Source organism: Chiloscyllium plagiosum, unplaced genomic scaffold (assembly GCF_037043375.1).
Source record: "Chiloscyllium plagiosum isolate Xiang-an unplaced genomic scaffold, Cpla_swu_hap1 HiC_scaffold_14, whole genome shotgun sequence".
Lineage (NCBI taxonomy): Eukaryota > Metazoa > Chordata > Chondrichthyes > Orectolobiformes > Hemiscylliidae > Chiloscyllium > Chiloscyllium plagiosum.
This window is the reverse complement of record NW_028270152.1, coordinates 1,713,211-1,732,297: the sequence shown is the minus strand read 5'-3', so window position 1 is coordinate 1,732,297 and position 19,087 is coordinate 1,713,211. Positions and strand designations below refer to the sequence as shown.

Sequence of the window (19,087 nt, the reverse complement as noted above, 5' to 3'; positions counted from 1 at the left end):
CAACCATGTCCTGAAACAAACTCGCCTCATTTCCTCTTCCCCCACCTCACCCTAATTCCAAACTTCGAGCTCAGCACTGTCCCCATGACTTGTCCTACCTGCTTATCTTCTTTTCCACCCATCCACTCCACCCTCCTCCCTGACCTATCACCTTCATCCCCTCCCCCACTCACCTATTGTACTCTATGCCACTTTCTCCCCACCCTCCTCTAGCTTATCTCTCCACACTTCAGGCTCTCTGCCTTTATTCCTGATGAAGGGCTTTTGCCCGAAACGTCAATTCTACGGCTCCTCGGATGCTGCCTGAACTGCTGTGCTCTTCCAGCACCACTAATCCAGAATTAAGTGTATAAGTCCTACTAAGATTTGCTTTCCTAAATGCATCACCTTGCATTTATCTGAATTAAACTCCATCTACCACTTCTCAGCCCATTGGCCCATCTGGTCAAGATCCTGTTGTAATCGGAGGTAACCCTCTTCGCTGTCCACTACACCTCCAATTTTGGTGTCATCTGCAAACTTACTAACTATACCTCTTATGCTCACATCCAAATCATTTATGTAAATGACAAAAAGTAGAGGGCCCAGCACCAATCCTTGTGGCACTCCACTGGTCACAGGCCTCCAGTCTGAAAAACAACCCTCCACCACCACACTCTGTCTTCTACCTTTGAGCCAGTTCTATATCCAAATGGCTAGTTCTCCCTTTATTCCGCAAGACCTAACCTTGCTAATCAGTCTCCCATGGGGAACCTTGTTGAAGGCCTTACTGAAGTTCATATAGATCACATCTACCGCTCTGCCCTGATCAATCTTCTTTTTTGCTTTTTCAAAAAACTCAATCAAGTTTGTGAGACATGATTTCCCACACACAAAGCCATGTTGACTATCCCTAATTAGTCATTGCCTTTCCAAATACATGTACATCCTGTCCCTCAGGATTCCCTCCAACAACTTGCCCACCACCAACGTCAGCCTCACTGGCCTATAGTTCCTTGGCTTGTCCTTACTGCCTTCTTAAACAGTGGCACCACGTTAGCCAACCTCCAGTCTTCCGGCACCGCACCTGTGACTATCGATGATACTAATGTCTCAGCAAGAGGCCCAGCAATCACTTCTCTAGCTTCCCTCCTAGTTCTGGAGTACACCTGATCAGGTCCTGGGAATTTACCCACTTTTATGTGTTTCAAGACATCTTCCTCCTCTGTAATACGGGCATTTTCAACATGTCACCATTTATTTCCCTATATTCTATATCTTCCATGTTCTTTTCCATGATGCAAAATACTCGTTTAGTATCTCCCCCATCTCCTGCGGCTCCACTCAAAAGGCCACCTTGCCAACTTTTGAGGGGCCCTATTCCCTCTCGAGTTACCCTTTTGTCCTTAATGTATTTGTCAACACCCTTTGGATTCTCTTTAACTCTATTTGTCAAAGCTATTTCATCTCTCCTTTTTGCCCTCCTGATTTCTCTCAAGTATATGCCTACTGCCTTTATACTCGATCTATCCTGTCTATACCTGACATATGCTTCCTTCTTTTTCTTAACCAAACCCTCAATTTCTTCAATCATCCAGCATTCCCTCTACCTACCAGCCTTTCCTTTCACCCTAACAGGAATATACTCTCTCTGGACTCTCGTTATCTAATTTTTGAAGGCTTCCCATTTTCCAGCCGTCCCTTTACCTGCGAACATCTGCGCCCAATCAGCTTTTGAAAGTTCTTGTCTAATACAGTCAAAGTTGGCCTTTCTCCAGCTTAGAACTGCAAGTTTTAGATCTGGTCTATCCTTTTCCATCACTATTTTAAAACTAATGGCAGCAACAGGATATTGATAGATCAGGTGAATGGGGCAGATGGATTTTAATATAAGCAAGTATGAGATGAGATTATTCATTTCAGACAGAAAATTGATAGTGTCTTCTAAAAAAAAAAGTTCCTCTAAGTGAAATACAAAAAAAATACAGAAGTTGCTGGAAAAGCTCAGCAGGCCTGACAGCATCTGTAAAGAGAAACCAGAGTTAATGCTTTGAGTCCACTGACCTTCCATTCTGAGAAAGGGTCACCAGACCTGAAACGTTAACTGATTTCTCTCCACAGATGCTGCCGGACCTGCTGAGCTTTTCCAGCAACTTGTTTTTCTTTCTGATTTACAGCACCTGCAGTTCTTTCAGTTTTTACAAAGTTCAATGCAATGGATATCCAATGAGATTTGGAGTTTCAGGTACATAAAATTCCACAAACAGGTGCAGAAAATAGTCAAGGAAGTTAAAGGAATATTGGCCTTTATATGTGGAGGACTGGAGTTTAGAGATACAGACCTTATACAAAACCCTAGTTAGATCCCATTTAGAGAAAATGAGGACTGCAGATGTTGGAGATCAGAGTTGAGAGTGTGGTGCTGGAAAAGCACAGCAAGTCAGTCAGCATCCGAAGAGGAGGAGAATCGATGTTTCGGGCATTAGCCCTTCATCGAGCAGGGTCCCCCTAAGAATCCTTTGACAGAAATTTACCTGTACTTCTGCCAATGCCATCGACTGTATTTGTTGCGCCCAATGTGGTCTCCTCCACATTGGGGAGACAGGACGCCTTCTTGCGAATCATTTCAGAGAACACCTCTGGGACACCTGCACACACCAACCCCATCAATCCATGGCTGAACACTTCAACTCCCCCTCCCACTCTGTCAAGGCTATGCAGATCTTGGGCCTCCTCCACCGCCAAACCGTTACCACCCAATGCCTGGACTAAAAAAGCCTCATATTCCGCTTTGTGACACTGCAACCACACAGGATCAATGTGGATTTCAACAGCTTCCTCATTTCCCTTCCCCTGCCACATTATCCCAGTCCCAAGCCTCCAACTCGGGCACTGCCCTCCTGACCTGTCCATCATCTTTCCCATCCATCTGCTCCACCTCCCCAACTTATCACTTTGTTCCTCACCTTCATCCACCTATCGCTTCCTCAGCTACCTTCCCCACCAACCCCACCCTCCTAACATTTATCTCTCAGCCCTTCAGCCCACAAGCCTCATTCCTGATGAAAGGCTTATGCCCAAAACGTTGTTTCTCCTGCTCCTCGGATGCTGCCTGACCTGCTGTGCTTTACCAGTGCCACAGATCTCATTTAGAGTACAGTGAGCAGATTGGAGCATCATATCTTTGGAAGGATGGTTTGACCTTGGATGGAGTTCATCGCAGGTTTACAAAGATGATATCAAAACCCCTGAAAGTCCAGATATGAGGAGGGATTACATAAATTACATTTTATTCTCTAGAATTTATAAAGTTAAGGAGTGAGATAATCAAGGTTTTCAGGACATTAGCAGAGTAAGGATACTGGTTGAAGATCTTAGAACTAGAGACGTGGGCTGAGAATTAGGGCCAGATCATTCAGGAAAGATATTAGAAAGCATTAGAAAGATATTAGAAAGTAGTGCAGATTTGGAAATCTCAACCTCAACAGCAATCAATACTAATTCAATTGTTAAATTTAAATCTGAGATAGACATTTTTTTTAATAATAAGCAAGGCTATCAAGGGATATGGGTTTAAGGCAAGTGGACTGAGTTAGGTTATAGATCATCCATGATCTTACTGAATGGTTGAGCAGGCTCGAGTGACTAAATGGCCTACTGCTGTTCCTATATTACACTTTCAACATACAAACACAAAGCACTTTACAGCCCACCAGATACAGGAGCTGACACAAAGAATGTTCAATGCCCAGGTCAAGGGTATCTTCAAAAAGTCGTCTTACTCCTCGCTCAGTGACGTAGAAAGCAGCCTATCAGACAAAACCCACAGCTATCAATATCTAACTTACCACAATGTTTGTCTCAATAACTTCTGGATCTTCACAGACGGACTCAACGAAAAACACCTTGGATCAAAGTGGATCAGAGAATCAGTGATCAGAAGGGAAGGTGGAAATCAATTTCATAAACTTTAATCATTTCACTTCCAGAAACTCAACAAAAAAGTGTAACAACTTCATTTTGGGTTCCTTGATCAAATGCTACTTTCAAACCGATCATCTTCCACAAATGTTTAGATTAAAGCTGGGTATCTTAGGGTTGGCATAGATATATGAGCCACTTCTGTGATGAATTATTTCTATGGTTCTAAAAAAAATACTAAAACCATTTTTGCTATCACTCCCTGCACCCTTTAATATCTCATTCAATCTAATCCCACTCTCCTCCTCACTCCACACACCCTTTAGTTTCTCAGCCAGTCTAATCCTGCACACTTTATGAATATTTTGTTCTGCTATTTTCTACAATTTTAAGATACTGTGATTGTAGGTAGCAGCAGACATTGTTTTAATATTTTTCCACAGGACTATGGGTGGCACTGGTTAGGCCAGCATTTATTGCCCATCCCAAATTACCCAGAGGGCAGTTAAGGGTCAACCACATTCTGTAGGTCTGGAGTCATATATAGGCCAGACCAGGTAATAAGCGCAGATTTCCCTCCCTGAAGGACATTAATGAGCCAAGAATCTGTACCTTGGTGGCATTGTAAATGGCGACCTGTAAATTTTTTGCTGTGCTCAGGTGAGTACGTGTGAAACTAAATCTAATTCAATTCAAATGAAGTAGGAAAATGGTCAAATACAAGAATATACAAAACAAAAGTTAGGAGACGAAGATAGAAGGGGACAGGACTGAGGGGGCTTTGGCTGGATTTGTGCAAGGACATGACTAACACAATGGAAAAGACAAATGCATCATGTGGTTGGGAACTCCATAACTGGGAGGGAAGTGGCCCTGTCACGATCACTGCAGAAATACACAGGAAGAGAGTTCACCACATCATGCTGTTGGGCAATGTGGTCATTGTGCTGATTATAGAGGATTCAGGGCCAGAGCAACAACAACGTTTGAAAGAGTACAGTAATTGCTACCAGCTATTGTCTTGCATGGGTTTATAGCTTCACAACGGGAAACAACAGCACCCGCAATTCACAGCGTGGACCCAGTTTTGACTACAAACTTACCTTGTACTCATTCTGTTCAGCAAAGTTTAGGATGGTGTCTCTCCGTTCTCGTGTCGTGTTCGTGGCATCGAAGACCTGGCAGGAAATTAACAGAAGGCATTTCAGAAAATGCACAAGAGGCAGCAGGGGGTGGGCAGTATGGAGGTTCAGGGAGGGGGCTGCAGTCAGTGGGGAGCATGCTAGGGGGTGTACAGTGTGGAGTGATTCAGGTAGGTTAGAAAGGATGATGGTATGTGCTGTGTTGGGGGAGCGTGGAGTACTTGAGCAGGAGGAGTACAGGGTGGTAAGGTGGTGGGGGAGCAGAGATTTTGAGCCCCCACACTGAGTGCACTCTCTGCTAAACAGGATCTAGACAGGCCATGGCACCTGTGCAGTGAACATCTCCCCTGAGGCTCCAGTACAAACCATTTGTGGAGATTCAGAAACAATGAGGAAGCTCCCTCGACAGACTGAGGGACTGACTAATCACCTTAAATTCATCAAACAAGGTGATGATCACATCTCCAGTGATTTGGATTCACTAAACAAGCTTATTAAATAAATAAATTGGGCTGATGATATCTCTTTGAAAGAGGCAGCACATTTAGTATCCCACACCTGTTTTGTGTGGGCAACTCCATAAATTCCTCTTCCTTGAGATCTTGTCAACATCACTCGAAGATTATTCATAGGGTCAGGTTCCAGAAATTGAGTGACCCTATTTCATGTCCTGCCATCTCTCAAAATGAAAATGTGTCCTCACCTATCCTTTAGATTATTTACCAAGAATTTCTAATCCATGATCCTCTGGTTATTGAAGAGAAATACATGACCCTCTGGTTATTGAGAAAAAAAATCCATGCCTTTTGCTTTGATTATTCTATCAAAGCTATTCATTGTCACAAAATTCTCAGTTAGGACACCACGAACCAACAATGATCCTGGGCTTTCCAATCAACATTCTGGGAGTTACCATTCACCAGAAATACAGCTGGATGTGACACATAAACACAGTGGCTAAAGAGAAGTTCAGAGGCTGGGTATCCTGCAGCAAGTAACTCACTCTCTGATTCCCCAAAGCTTGTCCATCATCCTGGACTACACCACCTCCTACCCTGACTCCTGTAAAAACATTATCCCTCATTCCCAATTCCTCCACCGCATCTGCTCCCAGAATGGTCAATTCCACCACGGAACATCCCAGATGGTTTCCTCCTTCAAAGACCACAATTTCCTCTCCCACGTGGTCGACGATGCCCTCCTGCGCATCTCATCCACTTCCCACACCTCTGCCCTTCAACCACACCCCTCCAATTGCAACAAGGACAGAACCTCCCTGGTCTTCACCTTTCACCTCACCTATCTCCAGATACATCACATCATCCTCCACTATCTCCGTCTTCTACAAACAGACCCCATCACCAGGGGTATATTTCCCTGTGTTCCAGAGAGACCATTCTCTCCACGACTCCCTTGTTAGTTCCACATCCCACCCCCCCAACCAACCCACCCTCAATTCACGGCATCTTGTCCTGCCACAGTAAGAAGTGCAAAACCTGCATCCACACCTTCCCCCTCCCCTCCATCCAAGGCCCAAAAATATCCTTCCACATCCAACAGACGTTTACCTGTACTTCCACATAAGTCATCTACTCTGTCCGTTGCTCTCGATGTGATCTCCTCCACACTGGGGAGACAGCCTGTATAAACACTGGTCCATATAGAAGGCAGATCACAGCCCACAATGCACTGCCCAAGAAACTCAAACAGCCACAAGATTCTGTGCCTTTGTCACTTACCGCCACCTGACCCCCTTCTTCATCGAGATATTTCTTCACATCTTTCATCGCTGTTGATGCGCATTGTCTACAAATAGAAAGACACCAGACAATTCAATAATCAAGCTGATAAACAGCAGACAACACAATATAAAGTGACTGTCTTCCCACTGAGGAGAAAGTGAGGTCTGCAGATGCTGGAGATCAGAGCTGAAAATGTGTTGCTGGAACAGCGCAGCAGGTCAGGCAGCATCCAGGAAACCTGAAGAAGGAATTATGCCCGAAACGTCGATTCTCCTGTTCCCTGGATGCTGCCTGACCTGCTGCGCTGTTCCAGCAACACATTTTCAGCTCTGTCTTCCCACTGAGTCTTACCTTCGGATTTGCAATCCTTCTTCATTGTCAGGAAGGAAAAATTCGAAAGATTTGTAGGTTTTCACCAGGTCACGGCGATACTGCCCAACATTAAATGCTGTGAATGGAAGAGAGTTATCCATTTCTACATTTACTAACATAAGAGGTCAGTGCTCTGTGATACATCACAAATATCAACACTAACTCTTTTCACTGTGAAATATCACAAAACTTGCTGTTCTTAACATCTAAATGCATGATATTGTGAAGGTAGCAGTCCCAGAATATACAGTTAAGAAACCTCTTAATTTCAGAGCTAAACTGAAATTTAAATACAAAGGGAGCACATCCCTAATGGACCAGAGAATAATATTCTGACAGTAAGATGAGAAATGATATTGAGTGACAGATATTAAACAGTTCATACTCTGTCCATGGTCTAGAGAGCTGGGAACCTCAACTATTTCCAATTTGCATACACAGTTTGATGAAGGGACCAAAGGCACAGAAACTGTATGCCCTGATACATGAATCACAAAAAGTTCATATGCAGGTGCAGCAAGTGATTAGGGAGGTAAATAAAATGTCACTTATTGCAAGGGGGGATAGAATATAAAATAGGCATAAAAAGCAAAAGACTGTGAAAAGTGAAAATCAGATGCAAACATAGAAAGTGCAAGATAAACTCAGCAGCCCAGACAGTATCTGTGAGACAGAAATAAAAATAACATTTCGAGTCTGGCAATAATTTCTTTGGAACTGGTTTTGATGCTGTCAACAGTAGGGGAGCGGGGTGTAAGTGGATCAGATGGTGAGGGTAATGGGTGGGAAAAGGAATAAAGACATGAAATAGTCGTAAATGGCAGTTGTGAGAAGGAGACAATGGGTCCGTACAACACCAAATTTTACACTCAAGGAATTTACGGCCTCTAGGAATCAATATTGAGTTTTACAACTTCACAACATGACCTCAGTCCTCCATTTTGATTATAAGAATCCCTGCCATGTGGGTCTTGTTAGCAAGTGAAGCTTGCCAACCAATCAGCACCCTCCAATGAAGGATAGATGATCATTTTTCCTTTGAATTGCTATTTTTGCGAATTGTCCTGATGAGTGCCAGACAAAAAAGCTTAAAGAGAATTTATCTTCTTCAGCAATACGCGAGTGTTGTATGACCAAGCAATGATTCCATTATCAAGCATCTTATAGCAGGGTACTTGGAGAATCATAACACAATCAAGCAGAGTCAACATGGTTTGGTGAAAGTGAATTTCAGAGTTCTATGAGGATGGAACAAGCAGGTAGATAAAGGGAAAACAAATGACGTGGTCACTAATCTCCAAAAGGCATTTGATACAAGTGCCACATACAAAGTAATCTTCTGGGGCGGCACGGTGGGTCAGTGGTTAGCACTGCTGCCTCAGCGCCAGGTTTCAATTCCACTCTCAGGTGACTGTGTGGAGTCTGAACATTCTCCCGGTGTCTTCCAGCTACTCCAGTTTCCTCCCACAGTCTAAAGATGCAGGTTTGGTGGGCTGGCTGTGCTAAATTACCTGTGGTGTCCAGGGATGTGTAGGTTAGGTAGGTTAGCCATGGGAAAAACAGGATTATGGGGATGGTGGTGAGTCTAGGTGTGTTGTTCTTCAGAGAGTGGCTGTGGATTTGTTTCCCCACCGTAGGGATACTATTTTATTCTAATAAAGAGCTTATGGTGTTGGGGTAAAAGATTGGTCTGGATAGATGGCTGGCTAACAGAAAATAACCAGTCAGGATAAAAGGGCCACTTTGAAACTGGCAAATTGTAAATAGTGGGAAATCACAGGGATGAGTACTGGAGCCTGAACTAGTTATAATCTCTGATATAGATGGAGCCAATAACTGTCTTATCACCAAATTTGCTGCTGAACCCAGAATAGGGGAAAGCACATTGCAAGGAGAATCAGAGGAGTCTGTAATGGGACATCGATAAGTGAAGTGAGCGGACCAACCTTTGGCAGATGCAGTGTAATGTGGGAAGACAGGGTTTGTGAGGCTTTCCACTTTGGTATGTAGAATAGACAAGCAAAATATCCAGTAATTTCTGTTTAATTTCAGAATTCTAGCATCCATAATTTTTTACTTTAGTTTGCTTAACAACTCGTTCATCTGAAAGTAACTCAGAGGCAGAGCTTCCTGCAATGACCCAGTATATTCTGTAGGTTTATTTTATGAAATAATTTAATGCTCCCAGTCCTTCATAAAGTTCTAATCTTATTTAGCTGTTAGTAATTGGTCGACATTACTGCCTACGTACCTTTATGGCAGGTTAACATATACACAGCTGGTCTTAACTACAACAGTGAGTCACACTCAGGAACCTACCTTTCGTGGGAACCCCAATCCAGTTGAAATATCGAGTGAGTTTTTTTGATATGTACGTTTTCCCTCGGGCTGGGAGACCCACCATGACAATGAGTGAGGGGGAGTTTGTAAGATGTGGGATCCATACTGTAATGAAAAGAGAGTGTACAATTATTGTCAAAATGCACACAGAATAATCATTTTAAATCCAATCTATTTCCAAACATTCCACCAGTAGCTTGACACTCTGCCTCAGTACAGCATGAGAAAGTGCAGAATGCACAAGGAACTCTTTACTAACTCATTGATCTGACCGCGAGGTTCTGCACACTGCTCTCCAGAATTTCCAAGACTAAGGCACTTTGTCACAATCTAGCAACTGCTTCATGATGATGATGTGGGAGATGTGAATTAGCTGCGTTCAAAATCTGAACTGAAGTCATACAAGACTGACATAACTCCCTATACAGTCTACAATTTACCTGAAAGCGTCCCCTTCCTTACTGATCCCCCTGCCCCTCACTGACCCCCAACCCTGCGTCCCCTTCCTCACTGACACCACCCTGCCCCGCGTCCCCTTCCTCACTGACCCCCTCGCCCCATCCCTCACTCACCCACCTCCCCCTCACTGACTCCTGCTCCAGATGTTCAGCTTGGTCACAGAAAAGAGAGATTGAGTTTGAATAATTTAAAGGAGAATTCAAATGACAATTTGATTGCTTGAAGATAATTAAGTTATCTCTAAACAAGGCAAGAAATAATTTTTGAAACAGTCTACAAATCTCTTTCATTAAGATTCAGAACAAAATTTCAGTTGTAAAGTTGAATCCTCTTTTGTCTGAAACATTTACAGAAAATTATATTTAAAACTTACAGCAAGTCAGACTACAATTTCTAATTAAATTACTAACTGCGTTCCGTTAAATAAGAACTGTTTAAGTCAGCAATCAGCACCTAACATGGAGGCACAGAGCAAGATGCTTTGTATCCTAAACCTGTGTCCAGCATAAGGTTCAATTCCCCTGTCTCCAAGAGCACAGGGAGACAGTTCAGCAGCTTGTGTGGTCTTTCTCAGTTTGTGTGCGTGCTCCAGCCAGCGATCCAGCAGTAAGAGGGCTTGTATTGTGGGGCAAGCAGCAGTCAAAAAAACTGTTGTTGATACGACCCAAGGATCACCATGACCCTAACTGATTAGTCAATACAATTAGCAGGCAAGAGGTGAAGGCCACAGTTCCTCATGAAGCTACCACGAGTTAGTCAGGAGGGTGATGACTGAATTTGCAGCGAGTTGTGGGTCAGGTCATTTCAAATTAAATTAGAGACTTGCTGACTCCAGTGAAAAATTAAAGCAGCTTACTGAAGGAGATTGGCCAGCGCTGCACAGCTTGTTCTATTTAAAGGGTACATGCGACAACACAGGTATCAGTAACTCTGGAATGGGTCAACAGGTACACAAGCTGACAGTTGGATCCGGGTTCCGTGTCAAACCTACACAGCTGACATGAAGCAGCAACCACTCGGACACCTGACAGCTTAAGCACTTGGAAAACCAGATAGACATGTCTGCTTCTGAGCCACCAGGACAATGTTGTATAACAGCGAGTGTCAGGACTCCCAAGTGACAGACAAACATGTCAGATTCAGATCAGCCTTTCCCCATCAGCTGTGTCAGGGATGATACCATTCAGGCAAAATCTAGAACTAGGGAGTCTCTGTTTAAAAAAAAACAAAAGAGGGGTTGCCCTTTTTTCCTTATTCATTCAAGGATCTTGAGCTGCCTCCTTGAACCACTGCAGTCTACTTGCTATAGGTAGACCCACAATGCCTTAGCAACAGCGATCCAGGTTTTTGACTCTGCGGCAGTGAAGGAACAGTACTATTTTCCCCAAGTTGGGATGGTGAGTGGCTTGGAGGGGGTGGTGTTTCCATTTATAAGCTGCCCTTGTCCTTCTAGATGGAAGTGGTAGAGGTTTGGAAGGTGCTGCCTGAGGATCTTTGGTGAATTTCTGCAGTACATCTTGTAGATAGTACACACTGCTGCTACTGAGCGCTGGTGGTGGAGGGATGGATGTGGTGCCAATCAAATGGCTGCTTTGTCCTGGATAGTGTCAAGCTTCTTGAGGCACCCATCCAAACAAGTGGGGAGTATTCCATCACACTCCTGATTTGTGACTTGTAGATAGTAGACAGGTGTTTGAGAATTAGGAAGTGAGTTACTCACTGCTCTATTCCTAGCCTCTGACCTGCTCTTGTAGCCACTGTATTTATAAAGCTGTCAGTTTCTGGTCTATTATTACCATTACCGAAAAGTTGACAGTGGGAAATTCAGTAATGATAATACCATTGAATGTTAAAAGACTGTAGTTAGATTGCTTCTTGTTGGAGGATGGTTATTGGCTGGCATTTGCGAGGGTTCTCCATTCAGAACCACAGGCTATTTAAGATCCTCTACAAACAGCACAAAGGGAGCTCAGAGAGACAGCTGAACTCATGTTGTAAGGTCTCTGCACAAATGACCATTTGTTAACAGAATATTGGACTGAATTAACACTAGGAAACCACAAAGAAACGATTTCATCAACATCTACATCACGTTTTGTTCAGTAACAACTCCACAATTGTGTGACATGAGTACCAGGATGGTAGGTATCAACTAAATTAACTCAGCTCTTTTTTTTAATTCCCACATGAAATGTGGATGTCGCCGATTGGGCCAACATTTATTGCCCGTCCCTAGTTGCCCTTGAGGTGGTTGTCAGCTGTCTTCCTGAACCTCTAGCCCATTTAGTATTTTCAAAACTTCAGTGTTGTTAAGGAGGAATTTCCAGGGTTTTGACTCAGTGAAAGTGAAGGAACAGCGATACATTTCCAAACCGGGATGTGAGTGGCTTGAAAGGGAACTTGCAGGTGGAGTTCCATTTTTCTGCTGCCCTTGTCCTTTTAGATAAAAGTGATTGTGGGTTTGGAAGGTGCTGTCCAAGGGACATTAGTAACATCTCTTGTAACCACTGTGGTCAATGGTAAATCCCAGGATCTCGACACAAACGATTAGCATCACTCAGTACAAAAAGAGGCCCTTTGGTCTACCAGGTCTGTACCAGCAAATGCAATGATACTAATGCTACTAAATGTGAAGGGGCAATAGTTAGATTGTCTCTTATACTTCTGTATTACTTGCCACTTGTCAGCCTAAGCTTAGATATTGTCTGGGTCTTGCTGCATTTGGACAGACTGCTTCAGTATCCGAGGAGTTGTGAATGGTGTTGTATATTATACAATCATTGGCGGACACCCCCTTGAGGGAGGGAAGGTCATTGATGAAGCAGCTGAAGATGGTTGTGCCGAGGACACTCCCCTGAGGAACTCCTGCAGAGATGTCCTGGAGCTGAGATGACTGACCTTCAAAAATAGGGAACATAATTGAGAGGAGTAAAATTACGAACGATATAGTTAGAGTTGACAGAAATAAACTTTTCCCCTTGGACAGATGAATGACCAGGTGGCATAGATTTAAGTAAGGGAAGAGGAGGACATAGAAGTATATTAGATTATGACAGGCATGGATAGGGTGAATGCACTCAGGCTTTTTCCCAGGGTTGGGGAATCAAGGACTAGAGGGCACCAGTTTTAAGGTTAGAGGGGAAAGAATAAATGGGAACCCGAGGGGCAACTTTTTTTTAAAAAACAGAGGGTTGTACGCATATGGAATGAGTTACCAGCAGAAATAGTTGAGGCGGGTACATTAACAACATTTAAAAGGTATTTTGACAAATAAATAAATGGATAGGAAAAAGGTTTAAAATGATATTGGTCATGTTCAGGGAAATGGGGTTGGCGTTGATGAACAGTTTGGTCAGCATGGACCAGTTTGGGCCAAAGGGCCTGTCCCTGTGCTGTAGGACTCTATGACTCAGATGTGAGAAAAATTCTTCACCGAGAGGGTGTTGAGAATCAGGAACTCACTGCCTGTAAAGGGATGGTAGAAGCAGAAACCCTTACCATGAAAGTATTTAGATGTGCACTTGCAATGTCAAAGCATACAAGGCTACAAGCCAAGTGCTGGAAAATGGGATTGGAATAGTTGTGGTGTCTTTGACCAGCTCAGAGGCAATGGGCTGAAGGACCTTCTTTGATGTTCTACATCTATGGCTCTAACCACAATCATCTCCCTTTTGTTATTGTGTTAGACCTACCAGGAAAGAGAGCTGTCAGACTGATTCCCATTTTGCTCAACCTTTTTGATGCCGCACTCAATCAAATGGTACTTCCCTGTTAACTGCAGACACTCTTATCCACATTCTGGAGTTCAGTCCTTTATCCATTTTTAAATAATACGACCGAGATGTATTAGGCGATTCAACCCATTGAGTCAGTTCCTCCACAAGAACATGGCTGATCTAAACTCCACTTTCCTGCTTTTCCCCATAAACCTAGAATATACTTAACAACTCAACCTCAACAGCTGTGTGGGATAAAAAATTCCCCAGATTCACCACCCTCAGAGAAGAAATTCCTCCTAATCTTAGATTATTCCCTTTGTTCCTAAAGAGTCTCCCACAAAGGGAAAAAACCTCTCCACATCTTGCCCTCTAAGTCCCCTAAGAATCTTACATTTCAATAATAATGCTTCTCATTCTTCTAAACTCCACTGAATATAGTCAACCTCTCCTCATAACACAAGCCCTCCATACCCAGGATCAGCTAAGTGAATGTTCCCAACTGCCTCCAAGGAAACCAAATAGTTCAGTATCCCAGCTGTGGTCTGTCCACAGCCCCATATAGCTTTAGCATAATCTTCCTACTTTTATACTCTATTCCCTTTGGAATAACAACCTAGTTCTCAATGTCGGCAAAATCAAAGAACTCATTATTGCCTTTCGGCGGGATGTCACTCATGCCCCCCTTCACATTAACAGCACAGAGATGGAACGAGTGGAGAGTGTCAACCTCCTGGAAGTGGTCATCCACAACAAGCTTTCTTGGATTCTTCGTGTGGATGCACTGGTTACCAAGGCCCAGCAACATCTCTTCTTCAGGCAGCTGAGAAAATTCAGCATGATGGTGAATACCCTTTCCAACGTTTATAGGTGTGCCATCGAGAGCATTCTGTCTGGAGGTATCACTACCTGGTATGGCAACTGTACAATTCAAGATCGAAGACTGTTACAGAGAGTGGTGAACTCGGCCCAGACAATCACAAAGACCAACCTCCCATCTACAGAATCCACCTACCAGGCCCGCTGTCAAGGGAAGGCCACCAGCATTCTCAAAGATACATCCCATCCTGGTAATGTTTTTCTACAACCTCTACCATCGGGGAGAAGGTACAGAAGCCTGAATGTATGTACCAGCCGGTTTCGTAACAGTTTCTACCCTACTGTTGTTAGAATACTGAATGGACTCTCAAACATTTGCCCCTTACCTGTGTTTTTTGTTTTTGCTGTTGTTTACCTATTATTTACTTATCTATGCTATTTAACTATGTGATCTGCCTGTATTGTTCACAAGACAAAGCTTTTCACTGTGCCTCGGTACACATGACAATAAACTCAATTCAAATATTAGCTAACATTCCATTCGTCTTCCTCATTACCTACTGAAACCCCATGCTCGTTTTTTGAAATTAATGGACAAGGACTCTAAGCCCCCTGTCCTTTAGCTTTTGTAATCTTTCCCCATTTAAATAATATTCAGCTCCTCCATTCCTCCTGCCACTTCACAACACTGTGGTAACCAAGGCTGTAATGAGATCAGGAGCTGAGTGGCCCTGGCAGAACCCGAACTGGATATCACTGAGCAGATTAATGCTGAGCAGGTGCTGCTTGATAATACTGCTGATGACCCCTCCCATCACTTTACTGAAGTTCAATGGAGACTGATGGAGTGGTAATTGGCCAGGTTGGATTTGTCCTGCTTTTTATGTACAGGACATACATGGGCAATTTTCCACATTGTTGGATAGAGGCCATTAATCTCCTGGTTTAAAACCAAATACTTGAGAGAAAAGGCAGTCGATATTGCCTTCAGGAAAGGAATTCCCAACAGTGCTGGGGTAGTGCCGGACTGTTGGGGGGTCCGTACTGGGGAAGTGCCACAGTCTGGAAAAGGTTAATTTAGGATGGGTTGATAACATGAATCAGTCATGTTCTCAGTTGCACGTAAAGAGATTGAAGGCCATGATTCAAAGATGTTCTTTCATAACCTGACCAACAAGCATTCCTTCAAACAGAGCAATCACGTGTCTCCCAGTGAGTGGATTTCAAAAGGAATTTGTAGAACATTTATAGAACAAGAATCTCTGCTACAATTTGCAATTACATTGAGTACAATGCCCCCGTCTCATACCGCCCGCCCCCCATCCCCCCCTCTGCCGCCACCCCTCCCCCCCTGCCACCCCTCCACCCCCCCACCGCCCCTCCCCCCCACCCCACCCCGCCCCCCCAAGCCGCCCCTCCCCCGCCACCCCTCCCGCCGCCCCACCCCGCCCCCCACCCCACCTCCCGCCGCCCCTCCCCACCTCCCGCCACCCCTCCCCCCCACCTCCCGCCACCCCTCCCGCCACCCCTCCCCCCCACCTCCCCGCCGCCCCCCCCCACCGCCCCCTAACCCCCCACCCCCCCCTCCCGCCGCCCCTCCCCACCTCCCGCCGCCCCTCCCCCACCCCACCTCCCGCCGCCCCTCCCCCTCCCTACCTCCCGCCGCCCCTCCCCCTCCCTACCTCCCGCCGCCCCTCCCCAGAGACCGAGAGACCGAGAGACCGAGAATTAATTGAACCTTACAGAATACTGAATGGCCTGGACAGTGTAGACATTGGGAAGATGTTTCCATTGATAGGAGAGACTGGGACCCAAGGGTACAGCCTTAGAGTAAAGGGAAAGCTCTTTATAGTAGAGATAAGGAGAAACTTCTCCAGCCAGAGAGTGGTGAATTCATGGAATTCATTACAGGAGGCTGTGGAAGCCAGGTCATTAAGTATAATTAAGACAGATATGGATAGGTTCTTGATTGTCAAGGAGACCAAGGGTAATGTGGAGAAACAGGAAGAATCTGGTTGAGAAACTCAAGAGCCATGATTGAATGAAAGAGCAGACATGAGCTGAATGGCCTAATTTCTGCTCCTACATTTTATGGTCTTACATTTACTTCTGTTGCAAAACACTAAAACTGCACTTTTTGATTCTCAATCCATTTACGAGTAGGAATGGTTTCTCCCTATCGACTCTGTCCAGGCCCCTCGTACATTGAGAACTTCCATCAGGTCTCCAAGGAAAACAATTCCAACTTCTTTAATCTTTTCTCAAAGCTGAAGGATCTCATTCCATGGAGCATTCTCACAAGCCTCGTCAGTACTCAATTCAGAGCATTCCTATTGTGTACGGTTCTCAGCATTACACAATACTTCAGCTAAGGTCTAACCTGTGTCTTATTAAAGTTCACTATAACCTCCCTGCTCTTCTGTCTCTGTAAACGAAATTTAGAATACTGCATACCTTGCGAGCAGCTCTCTCTGCCTGTCCTGCCACCTTTAATGACTTACACACATTTATATTCAGATCTCCCTGCTTCTGCACACTCTAGAATACCCCGTTCATTTTATTCTGGTCTTTGTGGCCTTTTTTTTAAAACCAAAGTGCATCACATCACACTTCTCAGCATTCAGAACTTCTGCCACCTATCCATACACTTGACCAACGTGCTTTTGAAATTCTACACTGTCCTCAGTTTGCAATTCTCCAACATTTTCTGGAGATCTACAAATTTTGAAACTGTCACCAGCACACCAAGATTCAGAGCATTATAATAATATATATTTATACACACACACAAAATCAGGAATAAGAATACCCCTGGGCAATTCCATTCCAAAAAAAAAAAATCCATTGGCCTTTTCTCCCTGTCCCTCAGCCAATCTTGTATCCAAGTTGCTGCTTAAAATTGTGTTGCTGGAAAAGCGGAGCAGGTCAGGCAGCATCAAAGGAACAGGAGAATCGATGTTTCGGGCAATGCCCGAAATGTCGATTCTCCTGTTCCTTGGATGCTGCCTGACCTGCTCCGCTTTTCCAGCAACACAATTTTAAGCTCTGATCTCCAGCATCTGCAGTCCTCACTTTCTCCCAAGTTGCTGCTGTCTCTTTTATACCATGACCTGTGCAGCCAGTGATATGACTACATGAGGGCTTGTCCAGGTCATGTGACAGGTCAATGACTCTTCTCATGCCTTAGGACAGACATTCTGCTTTGCTGAGCTTGCTCTGCCATACTTTCACTTCAAAGTTATTTTATTTACTGTCATTTTAATAACTTGAACTTAATTCCAACTTACTCGTGCAGTGTTAATTAAAAACTGGAAATTAGTAGAAAATAGAAACTCTTTACCCTTACTCAACAATCAGCTCCCTCTGGGAGAAAGTGAGGGCTGCAGATGCTGGAGATCAGAGCTGAAAACGTGTTGCTGGAAAAGCGCAGCAGGTCAGGCAGCATCCAAGGAACAGGAGAATCGACGTTTCGGGCATAAGCCTGAAGAAGGACTTATGCCCGAAACGTCGATTCTCTCGTTCCTTGGATGCTGCCTGACCTGCTGCTTTTTCAATCAGCTCCCTCTGCCGTGCCTATAAATTCATTCAGAAATTTGTGTTTTTCAAAATGACTGGAGTTGAAAGACATTCCTTAACAGCAGTGACTCAACAACCAATCAACCCTTGACTTTCCTAGTGTCATTTTATTTCCTTGCTGCCTTTATCTGGTATCACCCCTCTACTCCCTCCCTCTCCCATTCCACTTTCACCTCGATCCTTCCCATATTCCCTCCCACCTCTCCTCCTCCTCCTTCATCCCTCTCTCCAGCCTCTCTTTGCTATTGGTGTTGCTAACTGTCCCTGGTTCCTCCTTGCCTGCTGTCTAGGAGCTGATCTCTTCCTAACTCAGTCCCTCATCCCTCGGAAACTTTTACTGAGGCCTCTGCACTTTCCCTAGCATGTGACTGAGGCCTATTCAATAATTCATAAAGTTTCAGTATGACCTCTCTGCTTTTATTATTCTATTCCATGTCTTATGGACCCAAGTAACATTTCTGTGTCGTTAATTACTTGATCACTTCCTGCCGTCATCTTTAAGGATGTGTGTCTGCAGCAGCCCATGCCCCTTCAGTTAGCACTCACTCTCTTTTCTCTCTCTCACACACACTCCGCTTCTTTTGTATATCTTCACTATCCTGAGACCGATACTATTCTCATCACAATCTGTTACTTTCCCAACTTTTAACTCCTTACATCCAGCTCAAGGTTTTTTTAAAAATAAAAATTGCAAAGATTATTGGACTCAAAACTGACCCTTGAGGAATATTAGCACAAACCACCACCTGTTCTGCAAACCACCTACCACCCTCTGCCCACGTTACTGAATTGTATTTATAAATACCTTTGTGGACTTCTATCTTTTTAATCAATCTCCCAATGTTTTATCAAAAGCTATCCACAAGTCCCTATATATAGCATCTACTGCACTACCAATGTTCTCTATTAACTCACCAATAATTCAAGTGAGTCAAAAATTAAGTTACTGAACAAAGAGACCTTGGAGTACAGGTTCATAGCTCCTAGAAAGTGGAGTCACAGGTAGATAGGATAGTGAAGG

The 19,087-nt window shown here is 44.1% G+C and overlaps 1 protein-coding gene across 4 annotated transcripts in view; it reads right to left on the bottom strand.

Moving 5' to 3' along the window:
- LOC122561370 (6-phosphofructo-2-kinase/fructose-2,6-bisphosphatase 4-like) overlaps positions 1-19,087 on the bottom strand; it is a 178,037-nt gene that overhangs the window by 49,684 nt on the left and 109,266 nt on the right. For 3 of the 4 annotated variants that reach the window (XM_043713128.2, XM_043713130.2, XM_043713127.2), the window contains 5 exons: positions 9,476-9,601; positions 7,136-7,232; positions 6,782-6,848; positions 5,004-5,078; positions 3,828-3,884 (listed from right to left, as the gene is read on the bottom strand). In XM_043713128.2, coding sequence (XP_043569063.1) covers positions 3,828-3,884; positions 5,004-5,078; positions 6,782-6,848; positions 7,136-7,232; positions 9,476-9,601 — 422 coding nt within the window. Of the gene's footprint in view, positions 1-3,827; positions 3,885-5,003; positions 5,079-6,781; positions 6,849-7,135; positions 7,233-9,475; positions 9,602-10,408; positions 10,563-19,087 lie in introns of those variants that run through there. The other variant, XM_043713132.2, reaches the window with a different exon arrangement.